General features: G+C 39.0%; 3 protein-coding genes across 3 annotated transcripts; 2 read left to right on the forward strand and 1 right to left on the reverse strand.

Annotated features, from left to right (window-relative positions):
- The first annotated feature begins 6,023 nt into the window (after window positions 1–6,023).
- tmed10 (transmembrane p24 trafficking protein 10) lies at window positions 6,024–9,547 on the forward strand. Its single transcript, XM_076272490.1, has 5 exons — window positions 6,024–6,259; window positions 7,127–7,247; window positions 7,482–7,555; window positions 7,990–8,116; window positions 8,355–9,547. The coding sequence occupies exons 1-5, from the start codon at window positions 6,083–6,085 to the stop codon at window positions 8,474–8,476; spliced, it is 621 nt and encodes a 206-aa protein (XP_076128605.1). The 5' UTR covers window positions 6,024–6,082; the 3' UTR covers window positions 8,477–9,547.
- A 357-nt stretch (window positions 9,548–9,904) lies between these two features.
- Window positions 9,905–18,613, reverse strand: LOC143109497 (THAP domain-containing protein 1-like). Its single transcript, XM_076272249.1, has 3 exons — window positions 18,217–18,613; window positions 17,147–17,345; window positions 9,905–11,212 (listed from the first exon to the last, which is right to left on the reverse strand). The coding sequence occupies exons 1-3, from the start codon at window positions 18,402–18,404 to the stop codon at window positions 10,769–10,771; spliced, it is 831 nt and encodes a 276-aa protein (XP_076128364.1). The 5' UTR covers window positions 18,405–18,613; the 3' UTR covers window positions 9,905–10,768.
- A 49-nt stretch (window positions 18,614–18,662) lies between these two features.
- On the forward strand, window positions 18,663–21,040 carry eif2b2 (eukaryotic translation initiation factor 2B, subunit 2 beta). Its single transcript, XM_076272248.1, has 8 exons — window positions 18,663–18,943; window positions 19,146–19,266; window positions 19,355–19,506; window positions 19,621–19,784; window positions 19,871–19,966; window positions 20,204–20,341; window positions 20,617–20,683; window positions 20,848–21,040. The coding sequence occupies exons 1-8, from the start codon at window positions 18,772–18,774 to the stop codon at window positions 21,003–21,005; spliced, it is 1,068 nt and encodes a 355-aa protein (XP_076128363.1). The 5' UTR covers window positions 18,663–18,771; the 3' UTR covers window positions 21,006–21,040.
- The last annotated feature ends 911 nt before the right edge of the window (window positions 21,041–21,951 follow it).

Below are 21,951 nucleotides of genomic sequence, written 5' to 3' on the forward strand. Positions count from 1 at the left end.
CAATAACAAGGTGTGTTTTTCCCCTCAGTTATGACAAAATCGTAGCCTGTGCTAGGATCTGTGTATTTTTAAACTAACAGAGAAAAAGACGTTGAGAGAACTGCATTGCTATGGAAGACATACTCTGATGTAACACTAATAATAATATAACATAATTTCCCCTCTTTTTACATTTCTTAGACCTAACCACTCCTATTTTAGACAGTGTGGTGTGTGAGTTTTGTACAGTAACTCAGAACAGGGCTTAGCTTCAGATAATTTCTATTTCATAATCCAGAGCATCAAGAGATATATTTCATTAGTGACATTTGGGGTGTGTTGACTGTGGTCACCATCAGTTTCTTTCATAATTTTGTCATTTCCTACTGCTCCCATATGCTAGTTTATCTGGAACAGTGACCTCATAGGGAGAGTAATGTGCTAGGAGGTCAAGTGTGTGATAGGTGATGCAATAACTAGCTAACAGCTGACACACCCTTTGAGGTGTACCGTGGGATAATGAATTACACTGATAGTCTTAGTTAAGCCTCCATGTATCTCAGCCAAGGTGTCATAGGGAAATGATTGACCTGCTGCTTGATAAACCTGTCTGTTCCATGGAAACCCTAACACTATAAGGTCTAGCGTACATTTCTGGTTTACTCAATATCAATCCAGATACTCCAGATCCAGATACTTTTCTTAATCTGAGTAAAAAATATGAAATTACCATTTCGCTCCTGTAAGAATAACAATGGGTGAGATTCCGTGATACCTTTTTCTATTAAGTTGCTAATAAAAAAGCAAAGCATGGCCTTCCATGTTAACCCTGATGTGAAATCACACAGCGCGTAATAACTATCTATTAATACTTCTCGCCAGCCCTGGGGAGCGTATGTAGAAGCAGAAATAGCAGGTGCCCGCCGCTTCTTTTAACATCAGCATCAACAGTGGTAAAATTAGAACACTGTGACGCCAACCTACGTCGGTGCTTCAGCCCAGGGGAGGAAGCAGACAGGCAGGGTATGCTTGAGAGGAGAGGGATGGGAGGAGCAGGAGAGGAGGAGAGGAGACAAGGAGAGGATCCTGCACGGAAATAATCTTGAGTGCAGTGATGAGAGAGGGAACAGCTTGATGCAATTCCATAAAAGCAAAAGTGATGCTCCTATTTTCAGATCACCTTACACTCATTCGCCTCCAGTTTTTTTTCCATCCCTTTCAGATTGTAAAAACATGCAACTGTCAATAGTTGAATTTGTATGATTGTAATAAGATGCTTACTTGTAAATACTGGGAAGGTGAACAATGTATGGTGTGTGGGGGTGTGGAAGGTAAGGCGATCACTGCAAGAGCCCTCACTCCATGCTGATTTTACCAAGGGGGGGGGGTCTCTATGGTAGTTGCTCATCTCTTCCTCTTTCATGTTTTTTTTTTTTTAAACATCAGTGATTTTTTTCGGGACGCTCAGTATTCAGTAAAAACTGTGATTGTGTTTCCTCATTCAGTACATATCTCTCCAAAATGTAAATATTGCATGCTTAATTATCTGCTCTGACATTTCTGTCTTGCCTTCCAAACCACACTTATAAAAGGGAAATGTGGTTGACAGGTGATTGGTCCTAATTGCTAAAACCTTCTAAGGCTGAATTTATGGCTTTTAATTTACAGACACACAGCAGATACGCCTTTAAGGTGTAGCGCAGGATAATGCATTATACTAATAGTCTTGTAAGCCTCCTTGTATCTCAGCCAAGGTGTCATGGAAGAATCATTTACCTGTTGTAGCGATTTCAGGTTTACTCAGGTTTACTCAAGCTGAAAGCCGTTAATGAAATGGAACCATACTTTTCTTAAAGAGTGAAAATAAAGAATGAGATGGGTAGGAAAGGAGGATCAGCTCCTAAAAACAATGGGTGAGATTCTGTGATACCGTGATAAAAGACAAAAAAAAACAAAGAACGGCCTTCCACTGAATTTCCCTCATGTGAGGGTGATTTTATCCTGCCCGACTGGATCAACAAGAGGTCTCCCTGGAAACCCAAGAGCTGTAAAATATATCTTGATCTCAATCCTGCTTCAATACATTTCACTACCTTTTGGTTTGATAGTGAGCTAATGGGAATGGGAAGTTTTTCATATAAACTCTGAAGCTCGATCATTAGGTCATCAGAGTCTGATTCTGCTAAGCCTTGATATTAATTCTGTGAATGTATTTCAAGCTGTAAATCATTTATTTTTTCACCCCTCTACTGGGTTGTGTTGTGTGTTTATTTGTCATTTAAATTAATTACAGTGCATGAAAATGCACTGTTCTGTTATCTTATAAAGTCTTCTTCTTCCCACCAAATTTCTGCGTCTAATTCAGCTTCAACCGTTTAACGTAGAAACTTTGTTCAAACTTTGTAACGTAGGTCTTGAAAAGGACACTTGAGGAATGTATTTTTCACTTTTGTAAACTTTATACTTTTTGAGATATTAATAAAAAACAAGCTTATTTTTCCCCATAGACTTTGCATTGGCACTATGACATCACAATGGGCTAATTAACTTTATTTGCACCTGTATCAACTTCCAGCTGCTCAACTAGGCCCCATCAAAAAGCCAGTTAAACGGATTGCACCTGTATCAACTGCTTTCTGCTCAACTAGGCCAACTCTCTCTGTGTATCTCCATTCTACAAAGATATAAGGCACATTCCATCCAACTTTCTAACCATTCATCCTCTTCAAACCATTCACTCATCCACCCATTAAACTATCCCATCAACATCCATTAAACAATCTGCCTGTCAACATCCATTCAACTTTCTGTCTATCAACATCCATTACACTATCTACATTTAACTTTTAAACTATATACTTAAGCATACAATCTGGCTCTCTACAGATCCTGTTCAACTATTTCCTCTGCCCACAACTGTTTCAAAATAAATATCCTCACTACAATAATTCACTATTAAATAATGTAACTATTTAAACTACTCAACTAACTGTTCAGCCATTTTAACTGTCAGTTGTTATCAACTATGACTCCTGCCAACTGTTTCCTCTGCCCACAACTGTTTCCAAATAAAAGTTTGTTTTGCATTTTATATTAATATACAGTATGTTTTGCATTTTCACGCACTGGTAATTTCCTCGAAATTACATTTTCTAGTTGTGATTGAGTTAGTTGATTCCTGTGTGTAATCTGAGATATGCCAACACATATAATCTATGTTATCATACTGTCATCTAATGGATCATTTTGGTATTGCCCCAAAGAAAGGCTTCAACATTACACAAACTAGATGTACCGCAATGTGGTACAAAATATGACTGCCGCTCAGTCCTGCATTCTCTACGCAAAAAAAAAATATATACGCTTGTCAATTTGTCTCCATCTCTTACTCCATCCACTACTCTTGGGACTTTTGTGTATGTAAATGAGCGTGTGCATGTTTGGGTTTGCTTTTGTGTATCTGTGTGTGTGTGTGTGTGTGTGTGTGGGGTGGGGGGTGATGGGGTGTGTTTGTGTGTGTGTTTATCTGTGTGTGTGTGGATGTATTTATGTGTGTGTGTGTGTGTGCATGTGTGTGGGGGTGTGTTTATGGGTGTGTGGGTGCATGCATGTGAGTGTGTGTGCGTGTGTGTTTTTATGTGTGTGTGCGTGTGGGTCATTCTATAATTCAGGGTACATTTCCCGTCTCAATGATAAAGATTTAGTTATTATCCAAAAAATAAATCTTTATGGAATACATTTTGAACAATTAAAACACCTTTTCACCAATAACAATACTTTATATTTATTTTAGACCCAATTTATCCACAAAATATGAACTAAATTACTATAACATGATGTTATCAAGTCTAACAATCTATTTTTTGGAGATTAATTTACTGTTATAACACTAGTAGTAATGTAATAACACCATAGTGTTTTATTTACAAACATACTGTAATTACACTTATACATAGCCATATTCTACTGCTCTTCATCCTGCACATAACACTTATTCTTAATACTATTATAATGTTACTGTTTCTGCACTACAGTGGTACCACACTGCACATAGCTGTACATACTGTACATATCTGTTTATGGTTTATACTTAATATCCATATTTATTCAGTTTTTCTGTAATATATGCTGTTAATACACTGCATATCTATATTGTTCTTACTACTACTATAATGGTACTGCCACTACATTGCAGATATCTGAACATGTTGTTCATCCATTGTTAATATTAGATAGCCATATATATTCTGTTCTTATAAGGTTACTGCTAATACACTGCACATACTTATATTTAATTACCACCTTCTGAAAACAACTAATACTGTCTACACTGCACTATATCTTTTGTCCTGTCTATGCACCACCTACTTTGTATATCACATTGCACTTTTCTGCTTTTTTGCACTTCTGGTTAGACACAAACTGCATTTCGTTGTCTCTGTACTTGTACACAATAACAATAAAGTTGAATCTAATCTAATCTATTATGCAAGATTTAAGTGTAATAAAAATATAATTTTGGTCTGTCTCAAAGTTCTTGTCAACTCTGTTAACTCTGTTATACAACTGCTTAAAATCCACACAGACTTTGAATATGAAGCATGACGCCTACACAAAGAGATGTCAATTCCTCTGACAGGAAACTTTGGAAAGGCAGTGAGATATGTTAAGCTTCTTCTCTCATTCATTTGAACAAAATGTTGAGGATACACCAAATAGTCAACTCTGTTATTGCGTTATTGGAGTGAAACTCTCACTCAATTTTTAAAAAACAATATGATTAAAAGCCATGAAATTCTGGTTTTATACATATCACGCAGTAACTAGTTTGAGGCTAGGATGTGGACCTAAGCCACAAAATGATGGGAAATGTCAACTCTGTTATCGTCAACTCTGTTAATTCTGTGTTAATTCTGCATAGATTAATGATAACAGAGTTGACAATGATGTGCTGTCAACTCTGTTTTCAATTGCATTTAATGAGAGTGTCTCTGTTAATTTAAGAGTTTGCTCTTAAAATGATGACTAAATATGTTTTTAGTTTCAAATGTATATCAGAAGATGTGTTACAACTAATATTTTTACCACATGATTTCTTTTTTAAAATGATATATGTAAAAATGATATATGTAAAAATGCACCTCTTGGAAGCTTGCCAGTGGAATGTGTTGTTTTTTTTTTATTTCAGGACAAAAAGTAGCAATCTTATCAAATTCAAAGTTGCTTGACAAAAGTTCTCTTAGGGAAGGCATAATTTAAAAAGGTATCACATTTGCTAAATACATATAATTGACCGAGTTTGTCTCTAACAGAGTTGACAGATTTTTCTGTTATTACATAATTTTTTCAAATAAATACTTGAAGTCTTACAGGTTTAAGCTCAGCAAATACTTGTCATGTTAACTTTAAAGTGTGTTCTATGACTATAAAAAAGTTTAATGATAAAAACTCTTTACATTTTTTTGGTTTCTCTCTACACTTGAAATGTACCCCGAATTATAGAATGACCCGTGTGTGCGTGCCTGTGTGTGTATGCATGTGTAGCCTACTGTATTTGTGTTTATGTTTGTGTGTGTGTGCTTGTGTGCATTTGTGTATGTGTGTGCATGCGTGTGTGCATTAGGTCATCATAATAATATTTCAAGATCAAGTAGTTTATTGTCATGCACTCATAAAAGTAATTGTAAGTAGGCTAATTAAATTATTTTGCTCAAGAACCAGCTCAACTTTAAAGAATTCATTATACGTAGTAATCAATTAGTTTTTTGTCATGTACTCATAAAATAAATTATAAGTAATGAAATTCTTTTTTGTCAATAGGTCATCAGAATCAACTGTTTTCTCACCACTGATCTTTTTGAACAATCCCAGCATCAAAGATTCTAGAATCTTTGCCCAGCATCTCAACAATGAGATGTCTCACTTCCAACAGACACTCCGTACAATAGGTGGCAGTAAATCGAAGCCCGTCATCCCGACCACGTCGTAGAAGAAGTACAACGATACGTAGCATTAGCAGATTAGCTCGCTAGTATCATCAGCAGTTCTTCGCTGTCCTGTCCCCCAGTTCTGAAATCCAGGAACTGCTGTGCAGTCAGCAGCCATGAATCGGCTCGGTGCGCTGTTGATTTTACCAGTTTTACTGGAATCAGTGGTATCAATTTCTTTCTTTCTACCGGTCAACACAAGGAAATGTCTACGGGAAGAGATCCACAAAGATGTGCTTGTAACAGGAGAGTATGAAATTAGTGAACAACAGAGCACGAAAACTAACCTGAAGGTGAGTGATAAGCTAACGTTAATGCTAGCTAGCTTTAGCTAGACATGACCATATTTTAAGACGGACGATGATCACACCAGGATATATCTTGCTTTATATCATAATATGTGAACTGCATCAATTAAATCGTTACTAGAATAATTAGTGTTGTGCCAGTCGTTCACTGACAGGCTAACTTGGAACCATAGCACTATAGCTATCTAGCTTGCGTTAGCGCAAGAATAGCGATGGGGGCCCAACATCCCATCTTTAGAACAAGTGAGCTGACAGCTAACAACGGCGTCTTCCTGGTTTGCCGGGACTTTGCGAGGTAACTAGTCTATCTGAAGTTCTGCTTGATAATCTGTCGGTATTTTTACATTCATTTCGCGTTAAAATTCTTGACTTCTTGTGGATAGTTGAACTGATTCAAAATAGATGTATATGAAGTGCCGCTCTTGGTAGCTTGCTAGCTTTAGCTTGAAGGCCCAGCAAGCTGGCAACCATTTGTATGGTTCATTCAGGATGTTACACGTCAGTCTTATTTGTGCTAATAGCAGACTGACTGCTATTTATTCTGCATGTTAAAGGCATTGTGCTAAACCATGCCCAGATCAAAATTAGTGAAGAATATGCCTCTGTTGCCATCGTACAGTCCGGTATGGCTTGTCTGGGAACGTTAAGTTAAATATGTTGAACAAGCCATCGTAGTGGCTAAAGGGACGTTCCATAAAGTTACACCTGTCTGAAACAAATGAACCGTAAATACAGGTATGTGGCCACATGTCCTGCACACCTGGTCGTGTTCATGATGTACCGTAGTAGACATTGCACACTCAGTCTAAATACATTCATATTTAAATACCCCCCTCCCTCCTCATTTCTTAGATCACGGATTCCTCAGGCCATATTCTTTATTCTAAAGAAGATGCCACAAAGGGAAAATTCGCCTTCACCACAGAGGATTACGACATGCTTGAAGCTTGTTTTGACAGCAAATCCCCAATGGGTGAGTTTACAAGTTGTTCTACTTCATAAATTGTGGAGGCTTGAAAAGTATTACAACTTTGTGGTGTCTGGAGCAATAACCTAGGAACTGTCATATAACTGCTGGCTAATGGTGTGTGTTATCATATTTTCATGTGGGGTGTGGTAAGTAAACTGTGATGATAAAGCTCACATGAGAATAGCATATGTTTTAATATTTTTTCCTTAAACAATTATTTTTGCTTTGTAACATCAGGAACTGGGAGGGTCCCTGATCAGCTGGTCAACTTGGACATGAAGCATGGTGTAGAGGCAAAGAATTACGAGGAGGTTGGTAGTTGGCAGTAGTAGACAGACAGACAGAGTAGACATTATGTAGCTTAAAAGCTGTGTCTGAATATTGGCACAAGCAAAAGTTGTGCACATATAGGTATACCAATCCTGTTGTGTAACCAGTACCAAATATCCTTTAACTTACGGGATATACATTCTGTATATCTGAGTACTTATAGTGTGGCACTGTGGAACTACATATGGATAGCTGCTTTCAGCTTCAGCATGTCTTTCAATACCTTACCTCTGCTAATAACTGTCAAACAAACAAATAAAAAACATTTAAACATTTGCATTGAGTTCTCACATGCACGGCAGGAATTGTGCAAATGGTCTCAAGGTTGTGTGTGTACAACTCTGCTCAAACCATCATTCCGCTGGGAAAAAGACCATGTGGTCGCTCTCAACCGAGGCAATCTTTTCCCTGTCAGATTGCCAAAGTGGAGAAGCTGAAACCATTGGAGGTCGAGTTGAGGCGACTGGAAGATCTGTCGGAGTCCATTGTCAATGATTTTGCATACATGAAGAAAAGAGAGGAGGAGATGAGGGATACCAATGGTAAGATCACAGATTGGCAGTGCCAGTGATGTGTGGTAGTGTTAATTACATTTATGCATAAGTATTCACAATGGATGTACATGTGCAAGAGAAGTGGAACTCCTTATCATTTTACTGACTGTGATGTGCATACAACTTATCTGTGTTGATATTTGTGAACTTTTATCTGTCAGTATCATTCAATCTTTACAACTCTTCCTCACCACCTTCTATGTTTACCTTTTCTTTAAAACACCAGAATCCACCAACACGCGCGTCCTGTACTTCAGCATATTCTCCATGTGCTGCTTGATTGGGCTGGCCACCTGGCAGGTGTTCTACCTGCGCCGCTTTTTCAAGGCCAAGAAGCTCATTGAGTAGAGTGAGACTGGTTTTGCTCAGGGGATCCAAATATCCCTCCACACCCCCCCACAGCCCTCGCCCCGGCTTCCCTTCCCCTGTGCCTGCTGCACCCGGCTCCTTGGCTGGAGGAACGTTCCGGCAGTTGAGGGCTGGAGAGAAGGAGAATTCTAGTTTCCAGGGGAACAGGAATGCACTATTGGTTGTTCTCCTACTGCATATTTTTGCGTTTTTTTTTCTTTCACTTTTTTATGTCTTCTTTCTCCACGCTATGATTCTGTTGTAGTAAGCCCTCAAACATGTACAAACTCATTTTAGTTATTGCTACAGTTTTGCTGTCGGTAAAAAGACTCTTGGTGCATATTTGGTATAATTGATAAGCTTGTTTTGTTTAGACAAGATGTTCTCTTCAACTACTGAATGTTTTTGTCTGACGGCAGATTAAGTAACTCCTAGGTTTGGGTTTGTTTTAATCACTGTAAATGATTTGGGGCTCGCATTGGGTTTCTTTGAGGTATGGGATTGACTATTCTGTGACAACAACTTTTACCACAATCAAGTTTGAGTTGCTTGTAGTAAATTTATCCTTGACAAGACAGGATATTGGTCTTGGGATATAGCCCCCCCGCCCCCGCCCCCGCCCCCGCCCCCATTTAATACCATGCCATGTATTTGTATGTTTTGTCATTTGAGTTTTGATAACATTTGTAACCTGTTCTAAAAGTTTATGTACCACAATTTACTGGTAATGAACATGTTAATATGAAAAATGCCTATATTTTCAGAGGTGTTGTTCTTCCTGAAATTTTTATGGTTTCAGGAAACTGTACCCTGGATAAAGTTTGGCTTGAACAAGTCATCCATGCTCTACTTTCCCAAAGTTGAGGCATGGATAGAGGATAAATGTTACACCATTAAACTTATTTTGGTTTTACTTCACAACAAATTCCCTAGAATCTACAATTACAAGGTATATGACAGCTTATTGGTATATTTACACTGATGCACACATCCCCATTGTTTCTTGAATTCTGTAATTTGCATTTTGAATGTTGAAAATGGGTTTTTCATTCAATAAAAATTAAAATGTGATTCCCTTTGTAAATAATTTCCTAACCAGCTAATGTGTTTGGTTTGAGGCGGTTTAGTTAGACACAGCACACTGCATCTTCAGCAGACAAAAGACAAACTAATTCATTCTAGACAAGTTGGAGATCAGAGTTCAGTCTCATTTAGAAGTGAAAATTCTTTTTTTTTTATAGTAGGAGGTTGTTTTTTTTCCCTACCTGTGCAAACACGTTTGCTTAAAAAAAGACCCCATCTCTCAAAACAATAGGACACCAATGTTCCACATGTTACCTCAAATACAAAGACAAACCACAATTCCAATGCTCTTAAAATGTGATCATTATGATTTTTATCTGTTATTGAAACACTTAATTGCAAGTCTGCTAAAAGTTGTCATGCGACCCTTTATTACCATTATCTTTGGTGTATTGCTCCTTGATTGGAATTACAGTAGTTAACAGCCCTGCCATCTGCCAACCAGTGAAAACTCAACATATTACGAGGAACCATGCCACCATTCAGTTAAAGCAGTCTTTAATTCCCTAATAAGCCAATGTGTATTCTCACAATTTATACACACTACCATTTAGGTCACCAAATACTGTCTTGATACAGAGGACTACTTCGGAATTTTGAGTCAGACAATATGTAAAGTATTCGAGCAAGACTTCCACAGCTGTTGATTAACCTTTTAAGTGACAATCTTTATTTAATTATGCTGTAGTGCAGATTTCTCACTTAGTTGGTTACAATAGAGAGGTTTATCAAAAGAGAAATATGGAGTCCTGAACTCATATCTCAAACCATCTCCTGAAAAAACAATTTCACCTTTTGGATTTATCACTGAGCAAGGTGCTGAAAATCAATAATCAATAAATGGAGAGCGATTAGACACAGGACTTGAAGTTGGACGCAGGACTATTAGTTTCAAAAATCGCAGGACTACTAGAGTTTCAAAATAAGGGACAAAGGACATCCAGATAAATCAGAATTTCACAATGTCTAACACCTCCAACATGTTTATCTTGCTGTTTATTTGTATTGGTTTTGTCATGGTCCGGTGTGTTGACAAAATGCTGGTCAAACTTCCATCAGAGTATAATGATGTCCCAGTACCTTTTTAAGATACTTTCCAGCAAGTATTTTCTGTGACCATGGCACAGCCAGTTATCTGACTGACATTTAAGGACTGGGATTTTGATAGTCCTTTCCTGTTCAGATCAAACTGTTTCTGTGTTAGCACTGTCACGTATTTTTCATATTACTTTTTGAACTGTTTTCAGAAGACACATTTTCATGTGAAGTTCCCAACTCCAGCTGCTTCTGTGTTTTGCGCAGATGTTTTACAATATCCTTCAGTGAGTTGACTTTCATTTGCAAACGTCTGGATTTCTGCTGAGCATGTTTCAGTTTCTTTCGTAAAATTGCAATTTTTTCATTGGATGAGTTAAGTTTTCCAATTAATCGTTTTGGTGAATCCTTGATGTGGTACTCATGATCACCCAGTTGTACATTTCTTGTAGGATTACATTCAGGATTGTAATACTGATGGTCACTCAATTGTACCCTTCTTGTAGGTGACACTCGATTGCATTCTGGAACTGTATTTTCAAGTTGTATACGTTCTTGAACAGCCTTGCTTGCAATGACTTTTGAACGGTCTAATGGTGGTTTCCTTGGTGGTGGTGCCTAAATGGTAAAATAAAGACATTAGGGCAATTCCACGGAAAATTGACTTTTTGTCACACTTATAACACCAGTGAAATGCCTTGCCATTTGATGTGAATGACAACATTCATTTTTTGTGCATTTTTTCTCATGTACATTCTTCAGCCAAAAATAGCAAATGGTCAAATTTCATGTAATCATTCACATCATACTATACCATCACATTTTATTGCCGTTATGGATGTTACAAAAAACGTAATTTTCCATGGAATTGCCCATTAATAACATTCAAAAGCACTTAAAACTCATTCAGAAACATGTAATTTAATAACACAATTTCTGATATTATGGATGAATAATTAAATCAATTTGCAGATAACCGACTACAGAGCATAAAAATATCATGTTTTTAATAGTCCATGAGCCACAGGGGGTCGTCCCTACCACTTGGGGGGGCAAATTCTCACTATATTTTTCTGAAAGCTACATATCTCTGGAGTATAAAATGGTATGATAGCAAGTTGGATCTTGTAGCTTTGTGGCTGTACAGGCCTTCAAAGTTGACCTCTGATTTGAAAAAAAAGGAAATATAAAACACTCATAAGAGCCCAGAAAATAATCCAAATCTTATTATTACTGATGCATATGTGGTGTTTGATGTTGGCATACATATTTTGACTCATTATGTGATTTTGCTCTTCATTTTGGTTGATAAAATCCAAGATTTATGTGCAAAAAAAAAGCTAATTTGAGTTTTCAGAGCAACATGTTATTGCAATACCTGAATGCAGACCTTATTGATCATTACTATTCTACCTTCCTTACTTTCAATTGCGAGTTGAAATTAATGTTAAATGATGACATACATAGGTCTGCAGTAAATTGTAGCTGAAACGTGTACAAAGGATCTTTAATCTATTCATTGAATTCATCGTCAGAACAGGAGCACAGAGGATGCCATCTCTATGGCACTTCACTCTGCCCTGTCCCACCTTGACAATAGCAACACCTATGTAAGAATGCTGTTCATTGACTTCAGCTCAGCTTTCAACACCATCATCCCCTCCAAACTGATCACCAAACTCAGTGAACTGGGCATCAATACCTCCCTCTGTAACTGGATTCTGGACTACTTGTATTGCATTCATTGTCTACACTTGAGATAAATAAGATTGTTTTTTCTTTTATCACATACACATATATTGGTATATGGTTACCTTGACATGTTTCGACGTATACTTCCATCTTCATCAGATGGTCACACGGTGGAGTAGTGTGACTTGTTTTTATCAGCTGATGTTGTTACGGAGGTTTGATCCACCTGTCAAAAAACAGGTTGACAGGTGGACCACACCTCCTGCTGTCAGTCAGCCGCCCCCTAGGACGGCACTCCAGGTATGGGAGAGCATATACGCTCCCTCATCTCTGTTCATCGTCTTTGGGCTCCGCTTTCTTATTTCAATCGCCTCCTTTATCCAGCGGTGGTATCGGTTGTTCTCCTGCTTAATGACTGGCATGCAGGAGGTGTGGTCCACCTGTCAGTTTTTTGACAGGTGGACCACACCTCCTGCATGCCAGTCATTAAGCACACCTCCGTAACAACATCAGCTGATAAAAACGCGTCACACTACTCCACCGTGTGACCTTTTGATTAAGACGGAAGTATACGTCGAAACATGTCAAGGTAAAGAAAAAACATCTACCAATATATGTGTATGTGATAAAAGAAAAAACAAACTTATGGATTCTGGACTTCCTAACCAACAGACCTCAGTCTCACCTGAGACCTCACCTCCTCAACCATCGAACACCAGTGTACCACAGGGATGTGTGCTGAGCCCTCTCCTCTACTCCCTCTTCACCTACGACTGCACACCTGTACATGGCTCTAACACCATTGTCAAGTTTGCAGATGACACTACGGTGATTGGGCTCATCAGCAATAACGATGAGACGGCCTACAGGGAGGAGGTCCAGCACCTAACATCGTGGTGCACTGATAACAACCTGACTCTCAACACCAAGAAGACCAAAGAGCTCATTGTGGACTTCAGGAAGTCTAAAGCTAGCACACACACACCCATTTTCATCAACAGGACTGAGGTGGAGCATGTCACCAGCTTCAAGTTTCTGGGTGTCCACATCTCTGAGGACCTCTCTTGGACCCTCAACACCTCTACCCTGATCAAAAAGGCTCACCAGCGTCTCTTCTTTCTGAGGTCCATCTATCTCCTCAGATCCTGGTGAACGTCTACCGCTGCAACATCGAGAGCATCCTCACCAACTGTGTCACAGTTTGGTATGGCAACTGCTCTGCCCACGACCGGAAAGCACTGCAGAGGGTGGTGAAAACTGCCCAACACATCACCGGTTCCTCACTCCCCTCCATCGAGGCCATCCAGGGCAAGCGATGCTTGCGTAAGGTGCGCATAATCAAAGACTGTTCTCACCCCAACCACAGACTGTTCACCCCACTCCCCTCCGGGAGGCGTTACAGGTCTCTCCGCATCCGAACCAGCAGGTTCAGAGGAAGCTTCTTTCCTGCGGCTGTCACCCTACTGAACTCTAGCACTGCATCCTGGTGACATCCAACAAACTAAGCCCCCATCACCCCCTGCCCCGCCCCCGCCTGATTCCTCCTTGCCTGTGCCTGTTGAGGTGTCCACGACCATGGCAACCTTGACAGGGACAACAAGGAGGCGGACATCCCCTAGCCCCCCCCACAACTGCACTACCCTATCCCACCCATCTATCCCATCCATCTATTTATTTACAAATGTACATACTGTAATTACACTTATACTGTACATAGCCATATTCTACTGCTTTTCATCCTGCACATACACTTATTATTAATACTATTGTAATGTTACTGTTTCTGCACTACAATGGTACTTTTACCACACTGCACATAGTTGTACATACTGTACCTATCTGTCTATATGGTTCATACTAAATATCCATATTTATTCAGTTTTTCTGTAATATATTCTGTTAATACACTGCACATATCTATATTGTTCTTACTACTTTCAACGTAGTAGTTTTCGTAGTACTTTTCTGCACTTCTGGTTAGACACAAACTGCATTTCGTTGTCTCTGTACTTGTTCTCTGCACAATGACAATAAAGTTAAATCTAATCTAAAAAATGATCTGCCTCTGCTTTGCCTCTTTACGGATCATGCTATGAATAGCAGCAGCAATGTCTGCATAAGTTGAGACATTGTTATTGACCTTCTGGACCAGAGACATTCCATCAATGATTGTTTCTGTATTATATTCATCTGGAAGATTATCTGATAGTGATGCAAGTTTCTGCAAATGCTTTGCAAGTGCTGCTTTAGAGGTTTTCCTTGGGGTCCCCTCAGGTGTCGCCAATGACCATGGTTAAGGTCCAAAGGGTGACAAAAGACTTCTCTCATGTCCAGTCTTTAACATGATGGTCTTGCCATGTGCCTGTGTTTTCTTTTTTGACTCATGCTCGTAAATGTATTTAATTTTTGCTTTGTCAATGTATCATGGAATTTGTGCTTAGGTGTATCTGACTCCAGCCTCTATGTCATGATCTTTGCCTGTAGTATGAGCCTGAATCAGATCATCCCTAACCTTGTGTTGCTTTGCCTGCTGTAGATATGCAAATGAACTCATGTTCCTCTGAAAATGGATTGATCCAATTTCAGTTTCTGTCTCATCAGATCTAACTGTGTAGAATTTTTAAAACTGTTAAATATATATGTACTTGTAGATCAAAATTTGGAAAATAGTTATTATTTCTTTTCAATGGAAATTATTTTAACATCAGATGAAAGACAATTTTAAGTATGATAATAATAATAATAATAATAATAATAATAATAATAATAACTAGAATTGCGGTTCCGAGGAGTGGGTTTGATCAGGGGCATGGAACTCGGCCTCATCCAAGGATTCCAACGGTACCTCATTTATGAAAATCGGACATACGGGTCAAAAGTTACATGCACACACCTTCATATACACAGACAGCCCAGCCCAGCCCAGCCCAGCCCATTAGAGCTCTGCCAGATGGCTTAGAACTCTGCCAGGTGCAAGCTTAAACAATTAGAGCTGTGATGTCACAATCGGAATTAGAATCCTTGAACATTCCGCCATTCATTTCAATGGGCCCAAAAAACGCAGAAAAACGGGAATAACGCGAAAACTACAAGGACCAGCGACACGAAAGTAACACGCGCACTACACCGGTTCGGGCCTGAATTTTTGGATTTTGAACCGCGTCGATAGCTCAAACGGTCTAGGAGCAGTAGTGAGTACAAAAAGTGGGTGAAAAAGAAGATATAAGTAAACTTAAGAAGAACAATAGTGGGCTTGCTGGATCAAACCCACTAATAATATTAATAATAATAATAATAATAATAATAATTGTACATAATGATAACAATGTGTAAAGTATGAATATTTTTACCAACCAGTTCATCTACATCTCATTCCCACATTCTTACTAGTCAAAAGTACAATATGTATACAATAAAGTATAATGTAGATCATTTTAGCACCTGTGATGCAATTACCATAATTTCCCAACTATTAGCTGCAGCTTATACAATGATTTTGCAAAATTTCTTCAGCTATGAGGTTAATACATGGGGGCAGTTAATATGGTATATGGTTTTGTTTCTTTTAACTTGCATAAAACACTGTCCTGTGGCTTATACACAATACGGCTAATATACAGGAAATTACTGTATGTATTTCATGTGCCCTGGACATTATAAAATTATAATAGTTATGTTAGGCTGGGTACATGTGGTGATGTGAACAATTTTCATATGGTATTCCTTGAATGTAAAGGTAATATGTGATGGGTAATCATGATGTTTTGATCTCTTGGAATATCTCTTAGTAGTTTCAATTAAATACTAATTTACTGATTTTTGGGGTGTTTCCGAATAGTACATTTACAAATAGTAAATAGCATAGAAATGCAGACCTATGTAATCATTTGTATTTCAAGTCTCTGCTGGGAGGTAGGAAGGTATAAATACATTGATTAATGAGGTAGTGGGCATTTCAATTAGTGCTGCAACACGTTGTGTCTCTGAAAACGTAGATTTGCTCATTATTACACATAAATCTTGAATTTTATCAACCAAAATGAAGGGCAAAATCACATAATGATTCAAAATATGTATGCCAACATCAAACACCACATATGCATCAGTAATAATGAGGTTTGGATTATTTTCTGGGCTCTTATGAGTGGCTTAACAAAAAAAAAGCCAATAGGCGGAATTTCCTTTTTTCAAATCAGAGGTCAACTTTGAAGGCCTGTACAGCCACAAAGCTACAAGATCCAACTTGCTATCATACCATTTAATACTCCAGAGATATGTAGCTTTCAGAAAAATATAGTGAGAATTTGCCCCCCCAAGTGGTAGTGACACGCCCCTTTTTGGGCCTGTGGCTCATGGACTATAAGTTAAGTTATGCAATCAAGCAATGAATTTGACACTGAATGTTTGCAAAATCCCGATGTAAATGGAAAAGTGTTTTCCAAAACTCAAAAGTGCTTACAAGGAAAAGTACGAACCTTTATTTTAACGATGTAGAAAACGTTATGAATTGCATCCACACATCAGCAGCCTTTAAACTGTGTTACAATTGCAATTTGCAAGGGTTCCCTCAAGTGACAGGCACTCAATTAGACCTATACACTACCAAGACGATGCCCCCCCCCCCCCCCCCCGTTGTCCAAGTCAGCTACCGCCACAAATTGAATCCAATTCTGTGGGAAACACTGTATTGGATCACGGCACATCCAAGAAAAAGAAATTCAACTGACAACAACTCACAAATAGTAGATAAATGGAAAATATGACGTAATAGACATGTAAAACATGTAATTTAGTTACACAATATGGAACTTTTCATTTATTCAGCTGTTTGGCTGTTTGGTTGAGAAGTTGAGAACTCACCGTCATCCTCAAATGTTTTGGGAGGCTTTTAAATCGAGTTGGAAAGGCTTCAGAACGAAGCCGGACAGTCTGGCCAGTTCTATCCATGTCACTCTCTTTAAAATGGTCAGAGCAGACACGCGAATGTGAACTAGGTGTCCATTTCTCTCGATGGAGACCAACAAGCCAGGCTCTTCTTCTCTCTGGATCACTTGGGATACTGTAAAATGACAAAGATGGGTGCGACCCAATCATGATTGCTGCCTATATTATCAAGGATATATATGTGACAAACAAATGACAAATAGTTTCTTTCTTTTCTTTTTTTGTTTGGTCTTGAAAAAACATCTGACATGTAAGCCTACTACAGGGGCAGTCAATGGGTGTGTTTTGTAATGAGAGGGCCTATAATGTTGGCCTAAATATTGTGAAGACCAAATAAAAATGGAAAACATATTTTTTCTTAGACAACAGTTATACAATGCATATATTCTCAATGTCTGAATGAGCACCTGAAATCTTCACATTCACACTAATTATGATGTGATGATAGTCAGCCCATTAATTCCAAGTAGGCCAGGCAATCTAATTATAATTGCATAGGGCGCATATCAACTTGTCTTGAACGTAGGCTATAGACCTCTGAAGTTCGCCTACAAAAAAAGCTGCCATCTTTGACATCCGGTATCTGGCGATTTTTCCTATGGGAAAATAACATGGGGATTTTGAATAATCGCACCTGTTAAAGTCTCGTGGGGATGAAAAAGTCTGAAATGCAGACGTTTTCCTGAACACACTTTTGTCCTCTGCCTTCGAGTGGATACTGTGATCTCCGGTAAGTGAAGGCGGCACACTTAGATTTTTGCTACTCCAGAGCTAACTTGCAATGCAATTTGCCATAGGTAGTTAGCTTCAATTAACAACCGGATCTCCTTATATGGGCAAAAATGGCCGTTTTGGATCTTTTTTGTAGGCGAACTTCAGAGGTCTATTTACCACGTCTACATTCATTTACTTTGATGAAGGTTGAGGTTTGTGACAAATATAACGTTCAATCAATTATTGCTTGCAGGGTATTAGAGCATACTCACGAATGAAATGTTCTAGGGTGGCATCTCTTTAAGGCCGACTCTTCGTCTTCGCTGCCTTCGCTATCACTTCTGCCATTAAGTCTGCTTTTCTTACGCTTCTTGCAACCATATGCACAACACTGGGTGCCCTTTTCAGCCTTTGTAGCCCTAGGCCTCCGAACTTTCTTCTGAGCCCGACTGTCCGACATGGGTCCTACCAATATGGCGGTAAATTACCACTATCCTGCTTCAACTAAACAATCAGTTCGATGCCATCGTTATTTTTAGGAGTTTCTTCAAATCACCGCAAATCTGACACAGACTCTTTGTATAAATACACGCAATAGCGCTGCGACGAACAAAAAAAAACACGATGAGTATAATCAGGAAGTACTGGCATGTTGACATACAGCGCCCTCTAGTGGCATTTCTTTTCACCCACTTTCAATTGACCCGGATGTGTTGATAGTATTTCCTGGGTAATGTTGCTGTCAACGCTGTGGCTGTACCCAGTGTGTTTTTGAGCGACTGGCCTACACAAACAAGTAGTTTTGGGATTTATTGACTCAAGTAACTATGCCTGGTGCCGATAAAGGAACAGACCTCTCGGAACGCATAGAGGCCTTCCTTGCTGAACTGAAACGTGGAGGAAGTGGGGCAGGACCACTCCGTGGTGCTGGAGAGACAGCCCGAGAAACCACAGCCCTGTTACGGAGGATCACAGCGCAAGCACGATGGAGCAGCGCTGGTCAGTAAAAATGTTAACAGCGATCTGTGGCTGGTACCCCGAGATCAGATTGACTTTAAATAACACAGCGAAAGGTTTTCATTTATGAAGTGGCAACTGATCAGAGGAAATGCACACAGATGGCAGTGCAAATAATAACAGCAACCATGACTTAACATGACTAGATTATTAAATCACCATGATGTGGTTCAATGAATTGCAGGGGATCTGATGGAGATCATACGCAAGGAGGGGAGACGGATGACAGCTGCTCAGCCATCTGAGACCACAGTAGGCAACATGGTACGCAGAGTGTTGAAGATCATCAGAGAAGAGTATGCCAGGTGGGTCTAGGTCAAGGATGATTTCACCCTAGTGCATTAAACATTATTGGAAAAGAAAATGTTAAAGATATTGTTTTAATGACTTCAGGTCTACAGGGAGTAGTGAAGAAACTGATCAGCAGGATTCTCTTCACAAACTTCTGACATCTGGGGGACTGAGCGATGATAACTTCAGGCAACACTTCCCGTCACTTAAAGCTAACGTGATAGAAGCAATAAACGAGCTCCTCACTGAATTGGGTAAATCCTAAATATGTGGCCTGAAGCTAGTCCTCCAACGTTCGCTTGAACTTCTAAACATTCCATCCATTCTTGAGTGATGGAAAGCCAAACTTGTCTTCTGATTGTTTACAGAGGGAACCACAGACAACATTGCCATGCAAGCTTTGGAGCACATCCATTCTAATGAGGTCATCATGACAATTGGACGCTCTCGAACAGTAGAGGCCTTCTTAAAAGACGCGGCGAGAAAGCGTAAATTCCATGTCATTGTGGCAGAGTGTGCTCCTTTCTGTCAGGTATGTCTTTGCTGTTTGTTCTTTTGTATATACTCTTCTGATTAGTTTGCTGTCAGCAAATGAGACTTTTTCCTTATTCATTCCAGGGTCATGAGATGGCTACCAGCCTATCGGAAGCTGACATTGAGACAACTGTCATTGCTGATGCTGCCATATTTGCTGTGATGTCCCGGGTTAACAAGGTGTGAATTTACATGCACATTGTGCGTCATTGACACCTAATGGTTAATGAATAGATAAATGAATGGTAATAGACACGTGAAATATACACCCTGCTTCATTGGATTCTACTGAATTTTTGCATTTATACATTTTCTCCAGTCAGTAATAGTGATTGTTTATATATTGTTGCTAAACTGGCAGCTTTTAAAATATTTAAGTATTCCCTGCTCAGTGGATTATTTGTGTCTACTGCCTAGGTCATCATTGGTACACAGACTGTGCTGGCAAATGGAGGACTGCGAGCTGTCAACGGGACACACACACTGGCACTGGCTGCCAAGCACCACTCGACTCCACTTATTGTGTGTGCTCCGATGTTCAAGCTGTCGCCACAGGTAAATTACATAACATGCTGTTATTATTCCTCATCCACATTGTTCTTTCTTTTGAAAGGTTCCACTGCTTGACACTTCCTTTTGAACCTATGAATGTGCTAAATCTATTCTTGTGTTCTTCTTTTTCCTCGACTATTTTGATTTAAATGTTTTGTGTTTCTTGTTTAGATGAGCTATACTGTAATATTGCCATTGCTTTGCTGTCCATGCTAAGGCCAGTGGTAAAAGCGGTTTATTCTTTTCTGTTTTGCTTTTATCACATTCTCCCTTTTCAGTTCCCTAATGAAGAGGACACTTTCCACAAGTTTGTGTCCCCACATGAAGTTCTTCCCTTCTCTGAAGGTAACAAAACTGTTAGTCAATGGGACAGACTGTAAATATTCCAAACTGGAATTCTGGGATTTTTTTCTACATTGCAACTGAACTGGTAGTTGTTGGTTGTGCCATGGCATTAGATTCACGTGTGACAGGGTATTAGAGAGACACATGTTGGTTTTCATTTCCAGGTGAAATCCTCTCCAAGGTGAACGTACACTGCCCCGTGTTTGACTACGTTCCTCCAGAGCTCATCACACTCTTCATCTCCAACATTGGTGGAAATGCTCCCTCATACATATACCGTTTAGTGAGTGAGCTTTACCACCCTGAAGACCATGAGTTGTAAGACCTGTAAATAAAAAGGCAATATACCTAACTGCATCTGTTTGTGTTGTGTTTATTGAGATCGTGGCGGATAGATGTTAACAGAATTAGCTGTGTTTGGGAGCTTTTGTGAAAGTACTAGACAGAAAACGGCCTGCCTCTTCAGGTGCCTTTGGAATATCTTTGTGTGTGTGTGTGTGTGAAAGTATAAGTATACTTATAAGTATAAGTATACTCTTTTGATCCTGTGAGGGAAATTTGGTCTCTGCATTTATCCCAATCCGTGAATTAGTGAAAAACACTCAGCACACAGTGAACACACAGTGAGGTGAAGCACATGGGGGATGATATGAGTTACTGTGTAGTGGTACCATCAGTATACTAACACTTGAAATTGAACTGAAATTAATATGGAACTAACTACATATAAGGAACACACTGCCATGGACACCACATCAACTTGATCAAATAATTGAGAGTAAACACCCTAAGAAACTCTCTCAGAAGCACTTATGTCACTTAAACCTCAGCAAAGTATACTGAGCATCTTGTACACTGTTTTTTGTTTTGTTTGATTGATTATCTGTTAAAGTAATCTTTAAAACTGACATTGTGTTGAATGTGAGTTAACTCCAAGGCAGTCTGTACATTTCATGTAGCGATGGCAATAAAATACACCTTTTAAAACGTTTTATATAATAGTTTTTCAAATACATTTGTACATGAAGTTAAAATTGCTAAAAGTGCTAATAAATTATTTGTAAGGCCTTTGAAACGTGTTTGAAATGAACGATGTGCCTGTAGGTGGGCAATAATTTGTCGAAACAGCGCCCTCAACTTGTCATCTATCCAATTGCAACGCAATTACACCTGAAATTACACGTAGCACCCAGAGGGAGGTGCTCAACACAAGCACGAACTAATAGTTTTAATGTCAAAATGTGAGGTGTTTTTGCTATCATTTGGAC

This window comes from Alosa pseudoharengus, unplaced genomic scaffold (assembly GCF_046254945.1).
Source record: "Alosa pseudoharengus isolate Yale_2024_CS ecotype anadromous, Long Island Sound unplaced genomic scaffold, YU_APseudo_1.1 YU_APseudo_1.1_scf_7, whole genome shotgun sequence".
Taxonomy (NCBI): domain Eukaryota; kingdom Metazoa; phylum Chordata; class Actinopteri; order Clupeiformes; family Clupeidae; genus Alosa; species Alosa pseudoharengus.

What these genes read in the sequence shown, in the direction of transcription:
- tmed10 (XM_076272490.1), top strand. Translation starts at nt 6,083, where the DNA reads ATGAATCGGCTCGGTGCGCTGTTGATTTTACCAGTTTTACTGGAATCA. An exon ending in GCACGAAAACTAACCTGAAG is followed by an intron (nt 6,260 to 7,126) that starts GTGAGTGATAAG and finishes CTCATTTCTTAG; the next exon opens with ATCACGGATTCCTCAGGCCA. An exon ending in AGGCAAAGAATTACGAGGAG is followed by an intron (nt 7,556 to 7,989) that starts GTTGGTAGTTGG and finishes TTTCCCTGTCAG; the next exon opens with ATTGCCAAAGTGGAGAAGCT.
- eif2b2 (XM_076272248.1), top strand. Translation starts at nt 18,772, where the DNA reads ATGCCTGGTGCCGATAAAGGAACAGACCTCTCGGAACGCATAGAGGCC. An exon ending in AGCACGATGGAGCAGCGCTG is followed by an intron (nt 18,944 to 19,145) that starts GTCAGTAAAAAT and finishes AATGAATTGCAG; the next exon opens with GGGATCTGATGGAGATCATA. An exon ending in CGAGCTCCTCACTGAATTGG is followed by an intron (nt 19,507 to 19,620) that starts GTAAATCCTAAA and finishes GATTGTTTACAG; the next exon opens with AGGGAACCACAGACAACATT.
- LOC143109497 (XM_076272249.1), bottom strand. Translation starts at nt 18,404, where the DNA reads ATGTCGGACAGTCGGGCTCAGAAGAAAGTTCGGAGGCCTAGGGCTACA. An exon ending in CACCCTAGAACATTTCATTC is followed by an intron (nt 17,346 to 18,216) that starts GTGAGTATGCTC and finishes GTCATTTTACAG; the next exon opens with TATCCCAAGTGATCCAGAGA. An exon ending in CAAAACATTTGAGGATGACG is followed by an intron (nt 11,213 to 17,146) that starts GTGAGTTCTCAA and finishes TTTACCATTTAG; the next exon opens with GCACCACCACCAAGGAAACC.